At 36.8% G+C, this 25,773-nt stretch overlaps 1 protein-coding gene across 1 annotated transcript in view; it reads left to right on the plus strand.

The window, feature by feature from the left end:
- The window catches only part of LOC106883771 (visual system homeobox 2-like), a 295,104-nt gene extending 270,371 nt beyond the window's left edge, over positions 1-24,733 (plus strand). Inside the window, exons 3-5 of the mRNA XM_052968468.2 lie at positions 6,759-6,882; positions 20,503-20,683; positions 23,819-24,733. Coding sequence (XP_052824428.2) covers positions 6,759-6,882; positions 20,503-20,683; positions 23,819-24,486 — 973 coding nt within the window. The 3' untranslated portion in view covers positions 24,487-24,733. The remainder of the gene's footprint in view (positions 1-6,758; positions 6,883-20,502; positions 20,684-23,818) is intronic.
- The last annotated feature ends 1,040 nt before the right edge of the window (positions 24,734-25,773 follow it).

Below are 25,773 nucleotides of genomic sequence, written 5' to 3' on the forward strand. Positions count from 1 at the left end.
ACTATCAATCCAACCAATCAACGAACACAATATACAGAAATCTAACTTTATTAAGTTGGCCACCAATCTTTCTTCTTTCGGTGACTCTAACCACCATCTTCGCCATCAAAACGCTGTGGGCAGTAACAGCAGCAAAAAAACACTATCACCACCACCACCACTATCACCACCAGAATGAAAATAAGAACAACAATGACAATAACAACAATAACAACAATAGCAACAACTAAGGCAACAACCATCACTATTATTGCTTTACTGTTATGTCATGACTATTACTATCGTTTTACAACTACTACAACTCTACCACCACTACTACTACTACTGCTGCTGCTGCTGGTGCTACCACTACTTCTGCTTGCCACCACCGCCACCACTACCATTTTCATGGCTTCTGTCACCATCATCAAACACCACCATAACAGCAACACTTCACACCGATACCTTTACGATCGTCACCATTACTACTACCACCGTCATCATCATCACACACATCATCACCACCACCACTATTATCACACACCGACCGGGATAACACGCCATCACCACCGCCATCATCACCTCTACGCTTTCCATCTCCATGAACACAGAACACAGCCACCATCACCGCCACCACCATCACCACCATCGAATCCACAACTTCCATCCCTATCACCACATACTAGCACAATAACTCCAACAATCACCCCAACCACTAGAACCCACAAGCCACCAGTACTACCCCAACCAACACCATCACAACCACTAGCACCACCACAGCCACCCCACCCCCACACACACACACATCACTACCCTCATGTTTATTATCACAATCATTGTTACCCACAAAATTTTCCACCGCCACGCTCAATCACATCATAACCACACACATCACCAGAAGAACACCACCTCACCTATCGTCTCTACTACCATCAACTACGACCACCTTCCAGTACCATTATCACCACCACAGCTACCATCACTATACCATCTCCACTACCCCTTCTCAGGAATCCCTCCACCACCAGCACTACCATCACCTCACAGGCCTCCTCAACTAAGTTAAGGCTTTTCACAATGTATTGAAAGCTCTATTTTATTGAATTAGCTCAGTCTATTATTACACAACAGCCCGTTCCTGTTTATCTAGCGCTAATCACACGGGTTAAATCATATTAACGTCGGGCAACCCTCAATTGTAACGTATGATGAAGGTTTTCCACCCCACCCCCTACTCTCTCCTTCGCTCTTTCTCTCTCAACCACGGCCATCGTCTCAGCTGCTGTTTTCACTGTTGCCTTTTCTAATATGTTCCACCACCGCTTTTAATGTAATCACCATCAGCCAACGAGGGAGTCTTCATGTGGAGGTTTGGAATGCTAGAAATAAAAGCCTATTCTCCCTCAAATAACGCCTTGTCTTAAAAAATAACAAGGTCATTGAATAATGTAGTCTTAGATACATTGATGTCAGGAAATGAGATGGGATGACCATGGCAGTAACTTGTTTGAATTTAGGTGTTTTTGACCAGGGTTGATATGGAGCTAAGTAACAATTCGAACCAACAAGGTAACAATTCGATCTGCTAGAAATAGTAACCAAAAGTCACGCTTTTGAAGACAAAAAAGAGCAAGAAAGACTGTGCCGCAAAAATAAACGGAAAAAAACAGGAAAGCTTTTTGATCATAGGCCTGTTTGATCAGAAGTGACCCGGCCTAAACAATAATAATAGCAAAGTTATCAGTACGAACCGTCAAATGAACCATTATATGGCCTCTTCGTATGCTAGAAATAGCAGCAAAATCTCTTTCAGTAACATAGAGTCTTTAAAAATAAAAGACATGTGATTTTGTGTTCGAAAGACAAGATAGTCATGGCTGGTCAGATCTTTGATCAAGGTTCAGCTTTATCAGAACAGCCCTAGGGTTGAGCAACAACAGAGAAAGACACTTTGGATGATATAGTCCAAAATACCTCTCAATTGGTGAGATGGACACGGTTAGAATGCTTTTGATGATAGACCCACTGGATTAAGTCTCGTTGATATTAAAGTACAACAGCATGTTGTGAATTTCAAATCCAGAATTATTCAACATCAGAATTATTCAACTCAAGAACTTTGTTTTAAAAAAAGTAGAACGTTTACTCAGGAGACAAGAGCATAGGTGGTTCGATTCCCGGGAACGGATTCATTGTTATATATTTGCTTGCCTCAAACAGCAGATGAGTCGTACATAGGCTTAGGAACAAAGAGTAGAAGGAGTGCAAGTGCACCCCTCAATTTTTTTTGGGGGGTGGGGGCAATAAAAATGCTTTGAACATCCCCCTGCAAAACTAGGTTTGCACTCCCTCAGCAAATTTCGTTCCTGCACTTATAGAGTTCGTAAATTCTGAAGAATTCTATAAAATAACTTAGAAATAACATGTTTTCTGGATCTATTCCCGCGAGAGACGGCTTTGGTTTTCATCCTTCGGGACTATTAAATGAGTAAATACCGGTTTATATTCTACATTTGGTTTAATTGAATTTATGAATTTAACCATGACCAACACTAAAACCTTTGCCACCATGACGACCACCACTACCACCACCACAACGACAAAATCAACTACAGCAATCATCATCACAACAACCATAAATGTAGCAAATATCACGACCAGTACAATAAAACCACGATCACCGTCGCCACTACTACCACCCCCACTACATCGACAACCAACATTATCACCACCATCACTACCACTACAGCAACTACGTAAAAAACAGTTACTATCACTACCACCATTATCACATCTACTGCTGCAAACAACCTCACCACCACAACCACCATTACCACCGCTACCAATCACCATTATGATCAACAATACTACGACCACAACCACTATTACCACCCCCACTACTGACGTTATTACTACCTCTACCCCCAGCCTCGCCTAAAATCATGGTGAAGACTTTCGTTTGCGGATTGTAAGCGGGCGGAAGTGGAAGCAGTTATCGGACTTGGCTTTAAATGCAGTTAATGTAATTCCCTACTAATCTATTTATTGTGTCTTGCTCAACTCGCCACCGTTGCCGTCAACACCACCACCAGCAGGAACAACACCACTGCCACCACAACCATAATCATCTCCTCCTCTTCCTCCTCTTCCTCCTCATCCTTCTCACATTCTCTCTCTGTTTGCTTCCACACCCCCAACTCACCTCACGCTGTCTATTATTATTTCTCTTGCTTTCTCTTTGTCTGTTTTTCTATCCGTCTTTGTTGTTTCTGTCCACTAACACACTCACACGCCTGTATATATATACATATATATATATATATATATATATATATATATATATATATATATATATATATATATATATATATATATATATATATACATACATACATACACATACATAAATACATAACTGTGAGTATATGCGGTGCATATATATATATATATATATATATATATATATATATATATATATATATATATATATATATATATATATATATATACATATATGTAAGCATGTATATAAAATTTATTAATTTATAATCCAATTCTTTTCTTTCAATTTCTGCACACTACTTTTAGGGGGCTTCTTTATCTTATTCAAACGTGGACCCTTTCACAGCTTCCTCAACCCTGGCCGCACACACATACACACATACATACATACATACATACATACATACATACGTACATACATGCATGCATGTGCATGTGTCTGAGTGTGGGTAGTGTATGTCTCACTGTGTGGGGTTGTAGTTTCCTACACCCCTCTTTTCGGGCCTTGCCCCTACACTCTCCTCTGGCTCTCCAAGAATTAATGCCATTCCCAGACTGATATCCAAACATATCTAACGTAATTACACCACGGCTCTTCTAATTCGGCAATGTAACTTTTGAAAGAGAAATTAAGGGCTGATTCTGACGAATAACGTACGAAATAATTCTCAATTAACTTAAATTAATTGTAGAAGGAAAACAATAATTATTTGTAACTCTCTCTCTCTCTCTTTCTCTCTCTCTCCCTCTCTCCGTCTCTGCCTCTCTCCGTCTCTCCCTCTCTCCGTCTCTCCCTCTCCCTTTCTGTATTAAAATATAATCTTGCTACCAAGTGATCAAATATATTTTATTGGTAAGGCCCAAAATAACGGAAACATGTCCACAGATTTCCCTGCTTTTATCCGTTAGTCAGTGGTGAAGCGCAGAGCGTATGACATTTTATAGACCGTTTGAGACTGGTTGTAAGGTAGGAGAGAGGTACGAATCTTTCAACAGAGTGGACATCGCTAAAAGCAGCCAAGGTACCAGATGGGTGGTGATATACCAGGCGGTGGATTAAGTTTTATTACCCAAGAAGGCTATGATGGGATTAGATCTCGGAACGCAAAGATCAGAACACTTACCGATAGGTAATTTAGATAGTCAACCGACCAACCCAGAAAGGATGAAACTTAAAGCTCACCACAGCGGGATCCGAACTCAGAAAGTAAGGCTACTTATATAGTTATCGATAGACATTTCATCGGACGTTCTAACGATCAAACGAATTCGTCACCTGGTATTTAACGAATTTTCTTAAAACATGTAAATTTGGAACACGTCTTATATATTATTATTTTTATTGTTGTTGTTGTTGTTGTTATTATTTAAGGCGGTGAGCTGGTAGAGTCGTTAGCACGCCGGGCGAAATGCTTAGCGATATTTCGTCTGCTACTACGTTCTGTTTCGTCTATCGCTATGTCCAGAGTTCAAATTCCGTCGATGTCAACCTTGCCTTTCATCCTTTCGGGTGTCGATAAATTAAGTACCAGTGAAATACTGCCGGTTGATGTAATCGACTTATTCCCTCCCCCAGAATGGCTGTTCTTTGAAACCATTATTATTATTATTATTATTATTATCATCATCATCATCATCATTATCATTATTATTATTATTATTATTATTATTATTATTATTATTATTATTATTATCATCATCATCATCATCATTATCATTATTATTATTATTATTATTATTATTATTATTATCATCATCATCATCATTATTATTATTATTATTATTATTATTATTATTATTATTATTATTATATGTTTGACCTTTGCTTTGTATTTGTACAAGTTGACTCCAAGTTTCACCCAGAGACCTCAAGAAACAACAAGTTAGAAGTTCATGTTGGTGTTACACCTAGGGTGTCATATTTGGTTTTGCACATTCTAGAGAATGTTTAAGAAAACATGAGAAAATTATGTGTTTGTTTTAAATTTTGAGATTACATAGACAGTACTTTAAGTAGGACATGGGCAGCTCCCATGAGCAGTCTTTTGAATTTCTGCCATTTTGGGGTTTCCTGGTATCTGAACTAGGTAGCAATCAATCCCTTTTGCTATTATTCCTAGGGCACCTATGACAACAGGTATTGTTTTAGTCTTGAGGTTCTACATTTTGCTAATTTCTATTTCAAGATTTTTATACTTGCTCAGTTTTTGGTAGGTCTTGACAGATACGTTTATATCGATTGGGACAGTCATATTAATGAGGAGGCATGATTTTTGTCTGAAGTCTTTCAATATAATGTCTGGCATATTCGCACTATCTTTCTGCCAGTTTGAGTGGTGAAGTTCCAGAGGAGTGAGATGAAGATAATTTTCAAGCACTGGAGGTGGTTTGTGTTCCCACAAGTTTTTATCATGGGGCAGGTCCAGGTTTTTTTGCAAATTACCCAGTGAATATATTGTGCTGCTCTATCATATACACATATATAATAATACAAAAAATATGTGAGTATATGCATATATACGTACATGTATGTACATACCTACATCTACATGTATATATAGATGTGTATCTGGGTACAGGCCGTCATAACAAAACGTGGACAAAATGAAAAACACAACATAAACAGATCACAGAAAACACACAGGCCACATAGAGAACATTTTCTTCATCAGCTGCCACCATTCTAAAACAAAGCGTTTCGAAGAGTTAGGGCAAGACGCATTGTTAGAATGGCTCTTCCCGCGGAAACAAATTAAATTTGTAACGCGGAGGAATGTAGTGGCGAACAGAAAACAACACAAGAAAGCGAAACAGTGAAAATAGACAAGAAGGGCTATAAAGCCAGACGTGAAAAAAATATATATGTATACTGAACGTTTTGATGAGACGAACTGGAAGGGAGACATACATACATACATATAAACATGTATATACTTACACATACACACGCATATATATATATATAAATACACACACATATGTGGGTGTATATATATATCTATCTATTTATATATATATATATGTAACATATACACACACACACATACGTGTATGTATGTATGTAAGAGGGTGCGTGCGTGCGTGCGTGCGTGTGCATATGACTACCGATGCGTACTGTTCTAACGAAAAGAAACTGAGTCACGTGATTTGATCGGTATCATTGCGTTCTTTATCCTGACTGGACACTTAACTGCAAATGATTTTGAGAACAAATCATTTGAGCTCCTACTCAGTGTAATGATGATGATGAGGATGATGATGATGATGGTGATGATGATGATGATGATGATGATGATGAGGATGATGATGATGATGATGATGATGGTGATGGTGATGATGACGACAACGACGATGACGACGATGATGATGATGATGATCGTGGTAATAGTGATGGTCATGATGATGATGATGATAATAACGATGATGATGATGATATATGTATCCATTTTTTATGTTCCTCTTTTTTTCTCTTTATTTTTCTCTCTCTTCTGATTCAGGACAATTTTCACCAGTTATCAACTCGAAGAATTAGAGAAAGCTTTCAAGGAAGCTCACTACCCGGATGTTTATGCCAGAGAGGTGCTATCGCTGAAAACTGATCTGCCAGAGGATCGTATCCAGGTAGGTCTAGGTACCCCACACCCACCCGCTACTCATACGCGCAACGCATACACATACGCACTCATACGCACACATACACACACATACACACACATACACACACATACATTTACTGACGTTGTGTGGCTGAATGATCGTGGATAAAATACTTTGCGATGTCTCTTCCGACTCTTTAAGCCCCGACTTCAAATCCCACCCGGATTGTCTACCCGAGGCTGATAACATTTTTTAAAAGGCATTGGCTTGATGGAATCGTCAGCGCTGCATTAGGTGTTTCTGTCGAGACTCTACATCCTGACTTCCCCTGCAGCTACAATACTACGAAACTGTATTAACCTTTGCCTTCGTTTGAAACACATCGGACGCTGGAGAGGAAGAGACCCACATAGACAATTGTTGATCTTCTAGTTAAAAAATATATGGATCTTTCTGATTTGGCGGGCACCATTTTTTATTTATGTTTTATTTAGTGTGTTTTCTACCGGAGCACTTTAAAACTTCGTATACTTGTATATTTTGTCTTATAGAACAGAGAAAAATTTTTATATTCGAAGTTATTTCATGTTAAAAGTTGTCGTACTTCGGTAATTTCAACCAATCACTGACGTCTATTGAGGTGAAAACAATTACTGCTATGGATTGTCAACAAAACGTTGTGCGGTGTAATGGGATCTTTTCCCTTGAATAAAATTAGTGCCGTTGTTTGTCAACAACAACTATCGGTGATACTGTTATTTATGACACCGTTCGTGCGTTTGTACTGGTTTTAGCATTAGGGTTTTAGGGTTAGGGTTCGGGTTTTAGAGTTAGGGTTAGTTTTAGGGTTAGGGTCAGGGTTATGAGTATTTTTGCCAAATTTGGGGAAAATATGTTCAATACACCGCCACAAATTTTTCACCAAATTTGACAAAAATACTCATAACCCTATGAGCGATTGCTATGAGCCTTTTTATTTCCTTACCTTTACTCCCTCCCCTTACTTAGCGGTCATTCTAATAGCTCTTTTGTCTTAATAACGGTCAATCACACAGTAATTTCCCTTTGCTTAACGATCATTTTCATAGCATTTTTTTTTTAATGGCCTGATAACTGAAGAGATGCCGGCGTGGGTTTCCGCCCCGACATCCGAAACTCGGAGTTTTATCATGGCTACCGAATAATTGTCACATATTATATTTACAGATTAATTCCTCTATTTACATAATATTGAGGTCTCTTTCATTTTTTTGTTGTCTTACTATTTCTATCAATACACACACACACACACACACACACACACACACACACACACACACACACACACACACACACACACACACATATATATATATATATATATATATATATATATATATCGAAAGATAAAGGTGTATTTCCACGCCAGAAAAAAATAGAATTTGTTTTTGAAAATGCACCTGAATTTGGGAAACTTGTAATTGTTTTTAAATAAACTTATTTACATACATACCAAACTAGTTTCAACAATTTTTTGATCATCAATGGTATAAACGTATGGGATTTAAAACATTTAAAATTGCGAAGTAGAAAACATGTTTAACTGATTAAATGTTCATAAAATTCAATAATATCAAAAATGATCGGCGAAGAATATAATAAAAAATCTGGATCATCAAAAGTTCGGTCAGTTTATTATTGAATTTTTTTAACATTTAATTATTTAAATATATCGATCCACATTCTTTATATTCTTCGCCGATCACTTTTTATTGAATTTTGTAAACTTTTAATCATTTAAACCCACGTTTATACCATTGATAAACGAAAAATTGTTGAAACTAGTTTGGAACGTATGAAAATAAATTTATATAAAAACAATTCAAAAGTTTTCCGAATTCAGGTGCATTTTTAAAAAGAATTCTCCAATATATGCTTTTTATTAAAAATGAGAAAAATTTTCACGAAGTGTTGCTCAAAGTATCAAGTTACCATTCGTCGGACAGTTGTGATCATACTCATTTTTGATGGTCTGTAACGCGAAACTCTGAGTAACACTTTGTGGAAATTATTTCAGCTTTAATAAAAAAAATAAAGCATATTACTCTACCTTTCGTATTCGAGTACTATTTGTTTCCACTTTGTTATGCATTTATGTGCTTACTTGTGTACACACACACACACACACACACACACACACATACATACACACACATGCACACACATACACGCACACACACACACATACATACATACATACATACATACATACATACATGCATGCATACATACATACATACATACATACATACATACATACATACATATATATATATATATATATATATATATATATATATATATATATATATATATATATTGTTGCTGGCACTCCGTCGCTTACGACGTCGAGGGTTCCAGTTGAGCCGATCAACGGAAGAGCCTGCTCGTGAAATTAACGTGCAAGTGGCTGAGCACTCCACAGACACGTGTACCCTTAACGTAGTTCTCGGGGATATTCAGCGTGAAACAGTGTGACAAGGCTGACCCTTTGAATTACAGGCACAACAGTAACAGGAAGTAAGAGTGAGAGAAAGTTGTGGTGAAAGAGTACAGCAGGGTTCGCCACCATCCCCTGTCGGAGCCTCGTGGAGCTTTAGGTGTTTTTCGCTGAAAAAACACTCACTACGCCTGGTCTGGGAATCGAAACCGCGATCCTATGACCGCGAGTCCGCTGCTCTAACCACTGGGCCATTGCGCCTCCACACACACACACACACACACACACACACACACACACACATATATATATATATATATATATATATATATATATATATATATATATATATATATATATATATACGACCGGCTTCTTTCAGTATTCGTCTACCAAATCCTTTCGCGAATGTTTGATAATTCGAGGCCATAGTAGAAGACACCTGCCTAAAGTGCCATGAAGTATAACTGAACTCAGAACCATGTGGTTAAGAAGCAAACTTCTTACCACACTGCCACGCCTGCCCCTATATATATACGAATTGTCTATTTTCATCTGTGTGAACCTGAGGGAGTGATTGTATTCCTATGTGTAGGCGCAGGCGTGGTTGTGTGGTAAGTAACTTGCTTACCAACGACATGGTTCTGGGTTCAGTCCCACAGCATGGCACCTTGGGGAAGTGTCTTCTGCTATAGTCCCGGACGGACCAAAGCCTGGTGAATGGATTTGGTAGATGGAAACTGAAAGAAATCCGTCGTATATATATATATATATATATATATATATATATATATATATATATATATATATATTCGTGTGTGTGTGTGTGTTAGTCCTACCACCGTCGCTTGACAAACGGTGTTGGTGTGTTTACAGTCCCGTAACTTAGCGGTTCGGCAAAACAGACTGATAGAATAAGTACTAGGTTTACAAAAAACAAGTCCTGGGGTTGATTTGTTCGACTAAAAAGGCGATACTCCAGCATGGCCGCAGTCAGATGACTGAAACAATAAAAGAATACAAGAATAAGAGCCACCGATGAGAATTAAGATGCTCTGTATCAAAATTCGAAATCGCCGGTGATCTGGCTGTCCGCTGGGGAACCTGTCTCCCCTTGTCAATCATTAAGATAGTGCTTCTGTGGCGATTGAGTTGTTTTGGCTCTTATTTCTAGCAATGCTGGCAGCACCACCCAACACCCTCTGTCACGTTAGTGACGTCTATAAATTTGCCTTTAGGTTGGTAAATTGCTAATAAACTACCCATATTATTTAAACACACACACACACACACACATACACGCACACACACACACACACACACACACACACACACACACACACACACACACACACACACTCAAATATGCTTACTTACAAATACGCATGTATTTACTATGCAAGACTTATGTTCTGTTTTATGTGTGTTTCTATGGCTATCTTTGTATTAGTTTAAGACAACAACATTGGTGAAGACTCTTAGGAAATAAGTATAACAGTATAATAAGTATAATAAGTATAACAGTATAACAGTATAACAGCGTTTATAGAAAAGGCGAAAGGATGACTAGTACATGTTCTAATAAGCATAGGAAGAAAAAGATACACACGGGCGTGTGTTTGTGCATGAACGAAAAGCAAGAAAGAGACGACGACGACGACGATGATGATGATGACAACGGTGGTGGTGGTGGTGGTGGTGGTCTTGTGTCCTGCTGTGTGTCTGAGCAATTCGTGTCTAGTGTGCTCAGTCAACAGGGCTAGTTATCTTAAGTAACTTGTGTGAAGAAAAAAGGAGACGGGGAAAAGATGAAGAAAGCAGCCAGCCTTAATAAATAAGTCAGCCATGCTTGAAAGAGCTGCAAACCGTCATCAGCTTAATTAGGACAATGACAGCAGCGGCCAGTTTGACAAGAGCCAATGAAGAAGCCGTGCCAAGTGGTCGGTCTTTCTGCTAGAAATAGCAGTAAAATCACCACCGAAACAGTATGTTTTTAAAAACGTGCTATTATTTGAAATGCTTTACTTTGCTTCGGTTACTGAGTTGCGACCATTCTGTAGCATAACCCAGTTGTGTTTGTCGAAGAAGTTACCCCCAGTACTTATTTTAAATCTAGTACTTATTCTATCGAGACCTTTGGCTGTAAACACGGATTGTCAACCCTTGAGGGACAAACACAGACATGCGCGCGCGCACACACATCTATACAGAAAGATAGACAGACAGACAGACAAACAGACATGCAGGCAGACAGACAGACAGACAGACTGGCAGACAGACAGACAGACAGACAGACAGACAGACAGATAGATAGGTAGATAGATAGATAGATAGATAGATAGATAGATAGATAGATAGATAGATAGATAGACGTATATGTATATCTATCTATGTGTGTGGAGTGTCAGTGTCATGTATATATATGTATGTATGTATGTATGTATGTATGTATGTATGTATACATGTATGTATATGTATATGTATGTAGGTGCATGATGGCTACCATAACGGCATAGGCGTATGATAACCAATATAACAACACCAGCGCCACCAAAACGAACTATCTTTATAAGAGCATTGCTTCAATGAATAAATTGGCAACTGTTTCACTTCATGCATCACTGATTCTCTTTATACCTATCTGAAGATAACAGGCATCCTATTTCTTCAACTTTCATGCTGTTATCAGCCCGATTAGCCCGACCTCGATTCTGTAACATTGTAGCGAATTGCTTTCGGCTAATTGAGGGCAGTGGCTGCAGTGGCTGTGGACTGAGCACATAAGTTTTAGGGAAAGGGTTTTTCCGAAAATTGTTATTGATGGGGTTATTGTGTTGCCGATAACCAAAATCCAGCAATTTATGATCAACGGCACATTAGCTGTGGCCAGCCCGTTGTTTTCTCGTTATGTGCTGGAAAGCTATGATGGTATTATCCACTGTCTTTTTCTAAGCTGGTGGGAGTTTAATTTTTACGGAGATTTGATTGTTATTTCTAACAGGCTGAGCGACCATGTAGAGGTATCCTTGAATGGCGTTATGTCTGACGGAACGGTTATGTTTGGCGGAATGTAAATAGAGTTGTCAGATGAAGAAGTGAAGGAAAATATAGACATTTATATATAATCTGAGTGAGATTTTGCTGTTATTTCCTGCAGATCTAACGACAACGTAGGTACTTTGTCTTCGTTAGTATATTACAGCACAACTTTCGTTTACAACTTTCGCGGAGGTTAACTGCCGGTGTCGATAAAATAAGTAGCAAATGCTGGAGTTGGTATTATCAACTGATCCACTCACTCTAAAAATCTGGTTTGTGGTTTGCTGTTTACCAATTACAAATTCTTATAATGAACACCCCAACAAGGGGTCCTCTATAAGGCTGTTTCACTTATTAGAAATAGCAGCCAAATCTCGCTCCACTCATACAATACAGTCTTTTTGAAAAATTAGCACTACAATAATTATTACCTGCTATTTTACTATCTTAAATAAAGGCAGGACGTATTAGATAATGTATTTCATTGGGGAAAGGATGGTAAGATCACGGCTGGAATGCTTTTGATCATAGAAAGCTGCTTAATAAAGCTTGGTAAGAGACTCAATATCATTAACACTTATGCGCATTGATAATCCACGGAATTATTGATACTATTCTAGATGTGCCTCTGTTCAACTGTACATAAGTTACATCTATTAGACACAATGATATATGCCTTGTCTCTCCCTAGGATTTTCCACTTGATGTTAAACTCAGTACCATGCTATTCTAAATGCTATAGTTAACGCTTCTGTGTGTCAAAAAGATGTTGCGGTCGAAGCAATATTGCGTAAACTTAACTTTCATCACACCATTATAGCATTTACGCTTAATAGTGCGCTTCAGTTTAGTAGAGCTTATTTCTGTTTCCTATACTGCTTGATTGAATGAGTGGCTATGCATTAATGTTTCTACATGTGCACTTCGACTCTATACATTTTGCTTGTTTTATAGCATTATTTTTTTCACGTTAGAAGTAATGCTATAACTCACCTTTAGGCTATTCCAGTTAAAGTCTTCTGAGATGGTGTTTACGGGGTATTGTCTATTTATCAGGCTTAGAAAGTTTCAAGAAATATTTTACTTTAAGTCTTCGGAAAAAGTGAGTATGAGACAAATGGTTTTACGGTGGCTCTTCTTAGTATGAGAAGACAATTGATTAAGTGTGTGGATAATCTTATCTTTGACCCCCAACATCAGCTAAACCAGTATTGTTCTTTTCGAAGATTTCTTTGCTAGATGAGAGTTTGGAAAATTTTCTATTAACGTCCCTAAGTAGTCTTTGGCATGTATCTGTCTAGTGCATGTTCACTAGTATACTGTAATACGTCCAGCCCATTATCTCTATGTAATTCGACATTTGATGCGGCAAGATTCCTAACGTGTCTAGTATATGTAAGCTTATAAGATCGTAAATATCGGTGTTATCGAACGACTGCATACTGACATTCTGTTTGTGATTCTTAATTATAATCTCCGCTTCACGTTTAGCAAATAAGTCTACACTATTGTTTTTATTTTTTGTGACCCAATGTTTACATTGTGGGTTTTTTTGGCTATTCTTTCTTTTTTATATAATTTTTAGCAATATCATTATTAAATAATTATTTATAGGTGTTGTTTTGTACTTCACAAAGGCTATTTGTTTTGTAAATGACTATAATAACCTAATCTCAGCTCTAAGGTTGTTTTAAAAAGTATTAGTGGATTACAAAAACGTGTGTGAGCTTTCATGTTTAAAAGGTCGAGTTCAAAAGGTTGTGTATGTTTCACCTTAGGTAGGATTAAACGTGTTTAAGTTCTGTAATGGTCCTTTCCGTCAAATCAGAATCACAGAAGAAAACTTTCCAACATCTTCCGCTTACTCTAGTAGTCTCTTCACAAACTGCTTACTGACTGGAGTGAAATTATTCGTAGAATATGCTAGCTTATATAATTCCATAATCAGACCAATAGTCTTTTAGCCATCAATTTGATTCAATTCTGTAATAAGTAAATGGGTGGTAAGAAACTTGCTTCTTAACCACATGGGTCCGGGATCACACCCACTGCGTGGCACCTTGGGCAAGTGTTTTCTGCTATAGCCTCGGGCCGCCCAAACCCTTATGAGTGGATTTAGTAGACGGAAACTAGAAGCCCGTCGTATGTGTGTGTGTGCTTGTGTGTACCTGTGTGTGTGTGTGTGTCTTTGTATCTGGGTTTGTCCCCCCACAAACACTTGACAACCGGTGTTGGTGTGTTTACATCCCCCTAACTTAGTGGTTCGACAAAATAAACGGATAGAATAATAAACAGGCTTAAAAAAATAAGTACTTGGGTCAATTCATTCGACTAAAATTCTTCAAAGCGGTGCTCCAGCATAGCTGCAGTCTAATGATTGAAACAAGTCAGAAAATAAAAGAATATTGTATGAGAATAAAAGAATAAGCATGTATGTATGTATGTATGTATGTACGTACGTATGTATGTGTGTATTGTGTGTATGTATGTGTGTGTGTGTGTGCGCGCGCGCGTGTGTGTGTGTGTGTGTACAAGTATGTAATGTTTGTATGTAATCAAAAATGAGCTTAGAGAAATTACTCAGAGTGGCTAGTGGAATGAATTTGGATAACAACAACGAATAAAGGCACACTAAATGCCATACAAAATAAAAGATGTAGAACAGGGCAGGGTTTAAACTCAGTAATAATACTGAATGTTGGTACAAGGCTGGCAATTTTGAGGAGAAGCGATTAACCGATACCACCGAACCCTAGTGCTAAGTAATATATTTTATCAACTCCGAAAATATTAAAACCAAAAGTTGTCCTCGATGGAATTGGAACTCAGGATATACAAAGTCGGAACAAATATCGACTCTATAGTGATTCTCCTAAATGATAAAAACAATAATGGAGTGATTCCCTATAATTTTATCTAATTTCTTTACTATATATATATATTGCCGAAGGAGTGGCTGTGTGGTAAGTAGCTTGCTTACCAACCACATGGCACCTTGGGCAAGTGTCTTCTACTATAGCCTCGGGCCGACCAAAGCCTTGTGAGTGGATTTGGTAGACGGAAACTGGAAGAAGCCCGTCGTATATGTATATGTATATATATATATATATACATGTATACATATATATATATGTGTGTGTGTGTGTGTGTGTGTGTGTGTGTGTGTGTGTGTGTGTGTGTGTGTGTGTTTGTGTGTCTATTTGTCCTTCTAGCGTTGCTTGACAACCGAAGCTGGTGTGTTTACGTCCCCGTAACTTAGCGGTTCGGCAAAAGAGGCCGATAAAATAAGTACTAGGCTTACAAAGAATAAGCTCTGGGATCGATTTGCTCGACTATAAAGGTGGTGCTCCAGCATAGCCGCAGTCAAATGACTGAAACAAGTAATAGAGTAAAATAGTATATATATATATATATATATATAATGAGCAAATCGGCTCAGCTGTCAGCTTGTTACCTAAACGCTTATCTAATTTAAATTAACTGGCGTTGTTTTCTACATGCTCATGTCTCATAAACATTGACCTATCTATTAAAAAGAGGACAGAAGACAGAGAGTAGCCAGAGAATGGAGAAGAAGGAGAGAAAAGAAGAGAAAAAGGGAGGGGGAGACATTTTACATGCACGTGTTAGAGCGTGTATGTATGTTAGCATGAAATCTTCGAAGCGAGCCTAATTTGGCCTTCAATCAGTTTGGTGCGTTTCTGTAACATTCATTTACAAGTGTGCGTATGCACGCATGTGCATATGTGTGTGCGTGTGTGTGTGTGTATACATATATTATATAATATGATATATATGAATTTATGTACGTATGTATATAAAATATGTATATGTTTATGTCTGTGTATGTGTATCTGGATCTGTATGTGTTATACTTGCCAAACCAAATTCTACGGACCGAAATAATGACAATATTGCTAAGCGTACATTTGATGATAATGGCTTAAAATTTCGCCACTTTGGCGGTGATGCAGTCGCTATGGTTATTGCTGCAAGTATGTAATATAATGAACGCAGCAAATGCACACATATACACACAAGATTACAATATATGCCGATATATATACACATACATATATATATATATATATATATATATATATATATATATATGTACTCGTGTATATGTGTACATGTATGCATGCATGTACATACGTGTACATATGCTTGCTTGTACTTACAAATACACACACACATACATACACACACATACATACATACGCATACATGCACATGTAGAAAAATACGCAACGCAGACATATTTGCATACACTTTTATATGTGTGTATTGGCACTTTTATATGTGTATGTCTTGCTCGTATGTGTATGTCTTGCTCGTATGTGTATGTCTTGCTCGTATGTGTATGTGTGTGTGTGTGCGTGTGTGTGTGCGTGCGTGCGTGTGTGTTTGCGTGAACGAGTGTTTTTGCGAGCGTGCGTGCACGTACGCATTGGTGTCACGTCAGATTGTACCAGGCAAAACCATATATATTCAAATTAAGGAAGCACAGAATGACGTACATACGATCTTCAGAACTAAATTTTGATAATGAGTGAGCAATAGTCGAAGCGTACACATTTGGGGCAATTATTGTAGCTTCCATAGGAAAATGAGGAAAAGATAAAATCCATAAAGTCCACTAGATTCGAATAATGTTTTTATAAAGATGAGTTATCGTCATATTTTTAAACATGACGTGCTTGAAACAAAAATTTGCAACATAGCATATGAACACACTTATCTATTATATATTGTATCTTAAAGGAATATGTAAGGTTGTTTAGAATGATTCGTTAGCGAAACTCAATGTGAACGACGGTGGAAATCCTTGGTTTCTTCTGACTGCCATTATTATTATTATTAATTCTTAGGCGACGTGCTGACAGAATGTGAGCACGCTGGACAAAATGCTTAGCAGCATTTCGTTCGCCTTTCTGTTCTGAGTTCAAATTCCGCTGTGGTCGCCTTTGCCTTTCATCCTTTCGGGGCTGAATCGTTAACACGCTGGTATTTTATCCGTCTTTATGCTCTGCGTTCAAATTCTGCTGATGTTGAGTTTGCCTTTCATCCTTTCTGGGACAATGAAATAAGCACCAGTTGAGCACTGGGACTGATGTAAATGACTTAACCTCTGTCCCGAAATTGCTGACCTTGTGCCTATAGTAGAAAGGATTATTATTATTATAGTTGTTGTTGTTGTTGTTGTTGTTGTTGCTGTCGTTATTAAGGCGGCGAGCCGGCTGAATCGTTAGCAGTCTGGACGAAATGCTTAGCGATATTTCACCCGTCGCTACGTCCAGAGTTCAAATTCTGCCCAGGTCGACTTTGCCTTTCATCCTTTCGGGCTCGATAAATTAAGTACCAGTTGAAGATTGGGGTCGATGTAATTAATTCATCCCCTCCCCCAAAATTGCTACCTTAGTGGCAAAAATTGAAACTCTTATTATTATTATTATTATTATTATTATTATTATTATTATTATTATTAAGGTGACCAACTGACAGAATCGTTAGCACGCCGGGGCGAAATGCTTAGCGGCATTTCGTCCGTCATTACGTTCTGAGTTCAAATTCCGCCGAGGTCCACTTTGCCTTTCATCCTTTCGGGGTCGATAAATTAAGTACCAGTGAAACACTGGAGTCGATGTAATCGACTTATTCCCTCCCCCAAAAAATTTAAGGCCTTGTGCCTTTAGTAGAAAGGATTATCATTATTATTATTATTATTATTATTATTATTATTATTATTATTATAATTATTATTATTATAATTATTATTATTATAATTATTATTATTATTATTATTATTATTATTATTATTATTATTATTATTATTATTATTATTATTAATTCTGCTCTATTTATTGAGGGTATTTTATTCCTATTTCTATAAACGATAGCGCCCACAGACATGTATCTGTGAATTTGTGTGTACTACTATTTATATAGTGACATGAAGGAGAAGTACTCATACATAAGATAGGGTTAATTATAATGATCCTTTGTACTATAGGCACATGACCTTAAATTTTAGGGGCGGCGACGGGGAATTACTTCGACCTCAGCGCTCAACAGACAGTTTGGCCCCGAAATGATGAATTACTGATAATAAAACTGATTTCATATTTTAGGTCGACGCCAGCAAGTTCGGGGAGGGGGTTAGTCGATTACATCGATCCCAGTGTTTAACTAGTACTTAATTTATCGACCCCTAAAGTATGAAAGACAAAGATCACCACAGCGGAATTTGATCTCAGAACCTAAATACATTTTGCCCGGCGTCCTAACGACGCTGCCGCATGTTTGGAAAGTATCAGCTGTTACATACATACTCAAGGAGTGTGTGCCTCTGAGAACTACGTAGCGTAAAGAATACATTTCTAGATAATCTTCTAAAATGACTTTTGTCTAAAATAGCTCTGTAGGGACATGCAGATTTTGCACCTAAAGTTCCATCGTTCTGAGTTTAAATGCTTTCGAGGTCAACTTTATCTTTCATTATTCAGGGATAGTTGAAATAAGAGCTCTTTGAGTACTGGGGTCGATATCATTGATTACATCTTCGCCGTTGGGTAAGATTGTTTTTAATTCGTCGCCGGTTTAACACCAGTAGCTAGACCTTCGGTGCCTTTTCCAGGGCCCGTTGTGTTGTAAGCATTTGGGCTACGTTTCCAGTTTTCTTCCCTTCTCCCTTCCTCACACCATCCTGAAAATCCCTAAAAGGTTTTACGGGCGCTGTTCTACCTCCTCAGACTGAACGTGGCCGATGGTAAAGTTATTACTATTATTGACTGAGAGGACAGCGCATGCCATGAAAGTGACACAGGGGTACAAATATACGAAGCCCAATGTACCCATCATGACCACCCATCTGATAAAGGTAACCAGGCACAAACATTAAAATACGTACGCAACATGGTGAACTCATGTCAAGATAAACAGCGCATGACCTTGTAGATGGCGCCCAGTTTAATTTTTCCTCAGGTTGAGTAGCCAATCCTGCTCACAAGGTCCCTAAGTAAAAGGTTGTTTAAGGATGATGAACGAAACACCCATGTCTCCGAGATGAATTATTCAAACTCCAAAGAATTCCTCTCGACACATGGCTATGATGCTTCCCCACTACTCCTGCTCATGATCAGAGATGCATTATCGTCAGCCACTAAGGGACGTGCTCAACTGGTTAAGGTCAAGCAACTGACAAGCAATCTGTGTGCTGTAGTCCTTCCTTTACAATAAGACAAAACATGTACATAACACTCCTAATCAGTTAAGATCAGAAGCATGGTGCTGCATCAGAGCAATAATATTTTCACCACAGTAGTAGTAGTAGTAGTAGTAGTAGTAGTAGTAGTAGTAGTAGTAGTAGTAGTAGTAGTTGTTGTTGTTGTTGTTGTTGTTGTTGTTGCTGCTGCTGTTATTAAAGCGGCCAGTTGGCAGACCAGTTAGAACGTCTGATAAAATGTCTTGCACTATTTTTTTCTGACCCTTTGCATAACATTTTGGTTTTCACCCTTTCAGAGTCCATAAAATAAAGTGTTAGTCAAATACTGGTGCGTATGGCAGAGACTACACCCTTCCCCTTAAAATTGTTGGCCTTTTACCTAAATCAGAAGCTTCTTTTGGGGTCCATAAAATAAGTACCATTAAAAGCACTGGGGTTCGATTTAATCAACTTACCCACTCTCCGGAAATGCTGACCTTGTGCCAAGATTTGAAACCATTATTATTTTTTTTATTATCATTATTATTATTATTATTATTATTATTATTATTATTATTATTATTATTATTGTTCAGTAGTTTTATTTTTATAACGTGCTTTCACTTCACTACAGAGCGCAGCTCTGTGTGCCTTGGGTATGTGCTGTGGTTTGCTGTGATGCTCTTATGGTTACTGTATTGAAAGTGTTTTGCGTAGGATGTGTGCAGTGCCCAGTAGTGCAATTTTCTGTATGTTATATATATTTGTAAGTCCTGGTGTTTTTGTTATGTATTTGTCTGAATATTTTTTTATTATACCTAAGGCACCTTATTATTATTATTAATACATTATTAAAAATCTTCTGTTCTTTGTGTCTGTGTTCGAACTCACTAATACTTACCTTATTTTCCTTTTAATTTAGGTTTGGTTCCAGAACCGCCGTGCCAAATGGAGGAAAACTGAAAAAACGTGGGGGCGGAGTAGCATCATGGCAGAATATGGTCTCTATGGCGCAATGGTCCGTCATTCACTTCCGCTTCCGGAGAGTATTTTAAAAAGTGCTAAAGATGGAGTCATGGAATCATGTGCTCCATGGCTGTTAAGTAAGTGAAAACATAAAACCAGTTTCAAACGTAGAAAAAATATATATACTTCACTTAGGTATGTGTGTGTATGAGTATATTCGAGCCTCTGCGTGTGTGTGTGCGAGCGCGCGTTGGTAAAGATATAGCCATACAAGGGTGACTCTGCTTTTCATCCTTTCAGGGTTAATAAATTAATTACCAGTTAGCGCAGGGACCAATGTAATCGACTAACCTCCTCCCAAAATTCCAAGCCTTTCCTCACGTTGTGCCAAAATTAGAAAGGATTAAACTGATTAACAAACATTCCAAATATTTATATATATATGCCTGAATAAATGACTGTTCGAATTACACATACTGTATATATGTATACACATGAGTATGTGTAATTATATGTATATATATATATATATATATATATATATATATATATATATATATACAGAAAACAAAAGACAGAGATAAGTGAGGGAACAACAAGCAGGCGTATTGATTTGACGTTCGGGAAAAATGGAAAAGTCTTTGACGTTTCGAGACTACACTCTTCGACAGAATGGGATGAGAGGGAAAAAATATATATATAGAAAGAGAGAAAAAAAAAGGAGGAGAGAAGAATGTGTCGGAATTAACAGATCTACAATGGTGGGGTATGAATGTTTATAGTAGTTAGTGGTAGCAGCAGTAACAACAGCTTAAAAGAAGTAAAACGGATTCAGATCCACCAGCTCAACCTCAGGTCATCGTGTAGAGTATATGCTTAAAAATTTTCTAAATGTGACGATCTCATCTTTATCTGAGGCCAACCTTCCACTATATATTTTCTTTTCTGTAAAGAATTAAAATGGGTTTAATTTGTATAAAGTAAATAAAGCAAATGCTAATGATCTTAGCATTTGCTTTGATTTTTGCTGATTTTTCATAAGACTTTGTAAGGAAATTTGGTGCTGTGCAAACCATATCATACTTTTATTACAGATATCTTAGATATTTTAGATATTTGGAATATTGTCTCTCGAGGCACATTGCATAAAATTACATTATATATATATATATATATATATATATATATATATATATATATATATATATATATATATATATATATATATATATATATATATATATATATATATATATATATATATATATATATATATATATATATATATATATATATATATATATATTATATATATATATATATATATATATATATATATATATATATATATATATATATATATATATATATATATATATATATATATATATATATATATATATATATATATATTTATATATGTATGTGTGTCTGTCTGCATATATTTTTCAATATATGATATTCTTATCTTACGGTTGCTGTTGTTATTTACTGTTTACTTGAAGACCGTTATGCAGCCCCCATGATTTAGTAATATATTCCAGTGCCTCTAAGAGTTTTGGTAAGAAAGGAGGACATTATCTTCACAGCGGAGACCTAACCCGAAATACGATTACGTCTTCGATAAAATTAAGTTTTAGTCGATGGTGGTAGATTGATGGAAGTGTTAGTGAAGGTGGTGTAGATACTTGCAGCAAAGTGAACATCGCCAACGATCATGTGGGGATAGTAAACAGCGTGACGGATTACGTCTACCACTAAAAAACTTATAAACTCAGAGAGCACCAGCAAATGATATTGCGGGACACATCAACTGCCCCCCACTGTTGGACTCATGATGGTAAAATTATGGCTTCGATTCCGAGACCGGGCGATGCGTTGTATTCTTGAGCAAAACAGTTCATTTCACGTTGCTCCACTCTACTCAGCTGGTAAAAATGAGTAATCCTGTGACGGATAGGCTTCCCGTCCAGGAAGGAAGATTAATGCCAGATTAACTGGTAAGCCGGCATGTGCTCTTCATAGAGTGAAGGGAACTAGCTCCCACTTTATATGGAAGTTTATCTTAGTCGGATATGAAATCGGAACATTTAGAGTTCATGGCAAATACTGATGCGCTTTTAGTCCGATACTTTATCATTTCTATTGCTTTTCCACCTTCTATGGGCATAATTCAATTTGTGTAAAAATTTATAGCACCTGGTTAAATGCCTAGACAGTTTCTGTCACCGAATTCAATAACAAAACATTAGTTGAGCGGGGACTATAGCTGGGCAGTGGGACTGAACCCCAAACTGAATGGTTGCGAGGTGGACATTTTAACCACACAGCCATGCCTCTTCACGTTAAAGACATTCCCAGAAAATTTTCTCATATCATTATTTTAAATTGCTTCATTATGAATGTTAGTTTTCCACTTAAGAGTAAGATTATGTATTCATGATGTAATCTAATAAGACGGAAACATGCCAGTGGATTTCACTTGACTTACTAATGATGAAACTCATTACTCATGCGTTTAATTTTTTTTTTATCGAATTTGGATTACAGAGTTGCTTCTCTTGTCAATCTTTACCTCAATTATTATTAACACTAAAGATTTCCTTTTCATTATGAGCTTAATTTTAATTGATTAAACATGTTTAGAGAGCTCACTATATCTTAAGTATATCTGTTCCCTGTTGTTTCCGTGTACATTTGATGAGCATCAGTCCTGCAAAGCTCTTACCGATCTCTATGGCATTTTAAAAACACAACAGCAATGATGAATCCATCAAAAACAGAGCGAGAAGGATGTGAAAAAGATGGGGGGTTTTTTTCACTTCCCACTTTGTAGATAAAGACTATGGCGTTTCTATCACAGCTTGTCATTGTGAACCTGCAACACATTCATTATCTTTGTAATACTATCACATGTAGAGTTTAGCGTATTGGCTATGAATGATATGACTGCGAATGGCAAAACACTGATCCACCGAACGTCTCTAGAAGTCTTAATAAATTTTTCTCAGAATTTAAGTATCCTATCTACATTATTATCTTTTTTAAATCTATCATTAAACCTTAAAAGTGTACGAATATAGGAAAATTTGATGACAGTTACAACTTCACCGAAAATAGATTTGCTTTTTCTTCTTTCTTTCGCTATTCGTTTTTTTTTTCTTGTCTTTTTTTTAATATCTCATTTTATGATTGAATGTTTTTAAAAAGAAACTCATCTGAAATGTTTAATTTCAATTTATTTGTATTTTTTTTTTGTTTTTGTTTTTCAGGTATGCACAAAAAGTCTTTGGAAGCTGCTGAGAAATTAAAAGATGTTGATGATGTGAGTGACGATAATAAAAATGAAAGCAGTAACGGCAGTTCCCAGCCGACTCGTGATAAAGAAGAACTACGATCGGAGAGTATCGCTGTTTTACGCGCCAAGGCGCAAGAGCACAGCGCTCGCTTAAAGCGAGATATACAAGACAAAGATCTTGCTATTAATATTGGTCAAAGTGCAAATGACTGTTTCACAGAAAGACGAGCCTCGGGCTCGGGGAACACGATATCAGTTGTGTCCACTTCGACGGGGGGCTGTCTTTCGGGAACGAGGTCGACGCCCGCCGTAGCGTCGGTTACATCGTCGAAAATAGTTGAGGTGGTCTACGAAAGTCGATTCGAGACACCAAGTAAAAGTGATCATGTCACTTCTCCTGAGTCTCGTCTCAACCAGCAACAACAACAACAGCAGCAGCAGCAGCAGCAGCAGCAACATCCTCAACAACAGCAACCACAAACACAACAGCCACCACAGCAGTCACAACAGCCGCCACAACAACAAGAACAACAACAACAACAACGGCACCAACCACATCAAAAACATCAACAGCAGCAACAGCAGGACCAAGCACAGCACAGTTATATAGATCTAGAGAGCGACGAACCTGTGTCCAAATGACCATTAATATGGCGGCCTTTGTCAAACTACGATACTTCGCGCTGACTAAAGCAATTGTTCTCAAACTTGGAACTGGAAGAACTGTTACCAAATCGTAGTAGAACAATTGCCAATAGAGCGAGCACCTATTATCTAACGAAAGATAATCCCTGTGCTTAAGGAATACAAGTCGAACAGAAACCAACTGAAACCAAATGTATAAAACGCCATATCGCAGAGTATCAAAGGACCGCTAAATGAATCAAAAGACATTTTTCAATGAGAAAAAAAAAGTAATTAAAGACAATATTTGAATAAACTTCGTTTAGAATGAATTCTTCATGTTGATGGGCCAAAGAGTAGTTTTGATAAAACGAACTAAAATATTTAAATCTTTAAAAAATACTAAACAGTAGCTAGAATGATATTGTATTACATGTGAAGATATATATATATATACACACATATATATACATATATGTATAAATATATATATATATATATATATATATATATATATATATATATATATATATATATATATATATATATATATATATATATATATATATATATATATATGCATATATGTCTGTGTATATACATATTCATTTAACGTGCATGTTTTATACGTGCATATACATGTGTGCGTGTGTAAGTATGTATAGATAAAAAAAATATGTGTATATGTATGCGTGTGTGTATCTTCAACTGTATTAAATTGAATATATATATGTGTGGATGTGTGAATGTGCACTGCATATATGTGTATGTATGTATGTACGTGCTTGTATATATATGTATATATATATATATATATATATATATATATATATATATATACGTGTGTATTTATATATGTATGTATTATATAAGGCCACTAACAAGCGCATGTGTACATAAGTGCCATTAAAGGTGTAGAAAACATTAGAAAGCAAACATACGAATATACATAGCCTATTATTTTCACGCACACACATGTACATATATATATATATATATATATATATATATATATATATATATATATATATATATATATATATACACATATATACATATACATACACACACGTGTGTTTGTGTGTGAGAGCAAGTATATATGTCTTTATATACGTATGTAATATGAAATGTTATGCATGGAATTGGTAAACACTAAATTATTATGATTAATATTACTATATATACATATTAAATAATTTCACATTTTTCCACCCTTTCCATCCATTTTCAATCTTTCACTCTCTTTCTCTCTCTCTCTCTCTCTCTCTCTCTCTCTCTCTCTCTTATTGTTTCCTCTTTTACTTC

Source organism: Octopus bimaculoides, chromosome 6, assembly GCF_046866305.1.
Source record: "Octopus bimaculoides isolate indiv1 chromosome 6, ASM4686630v1, whole genome shotgun sequence".
NCBI classification, from domain to species: Eukaryota; Metazoa; Mollusca; class Cephalopoda; order Octopoda; family Octopodidae; genus Octopus; species Octopus bimaculoides.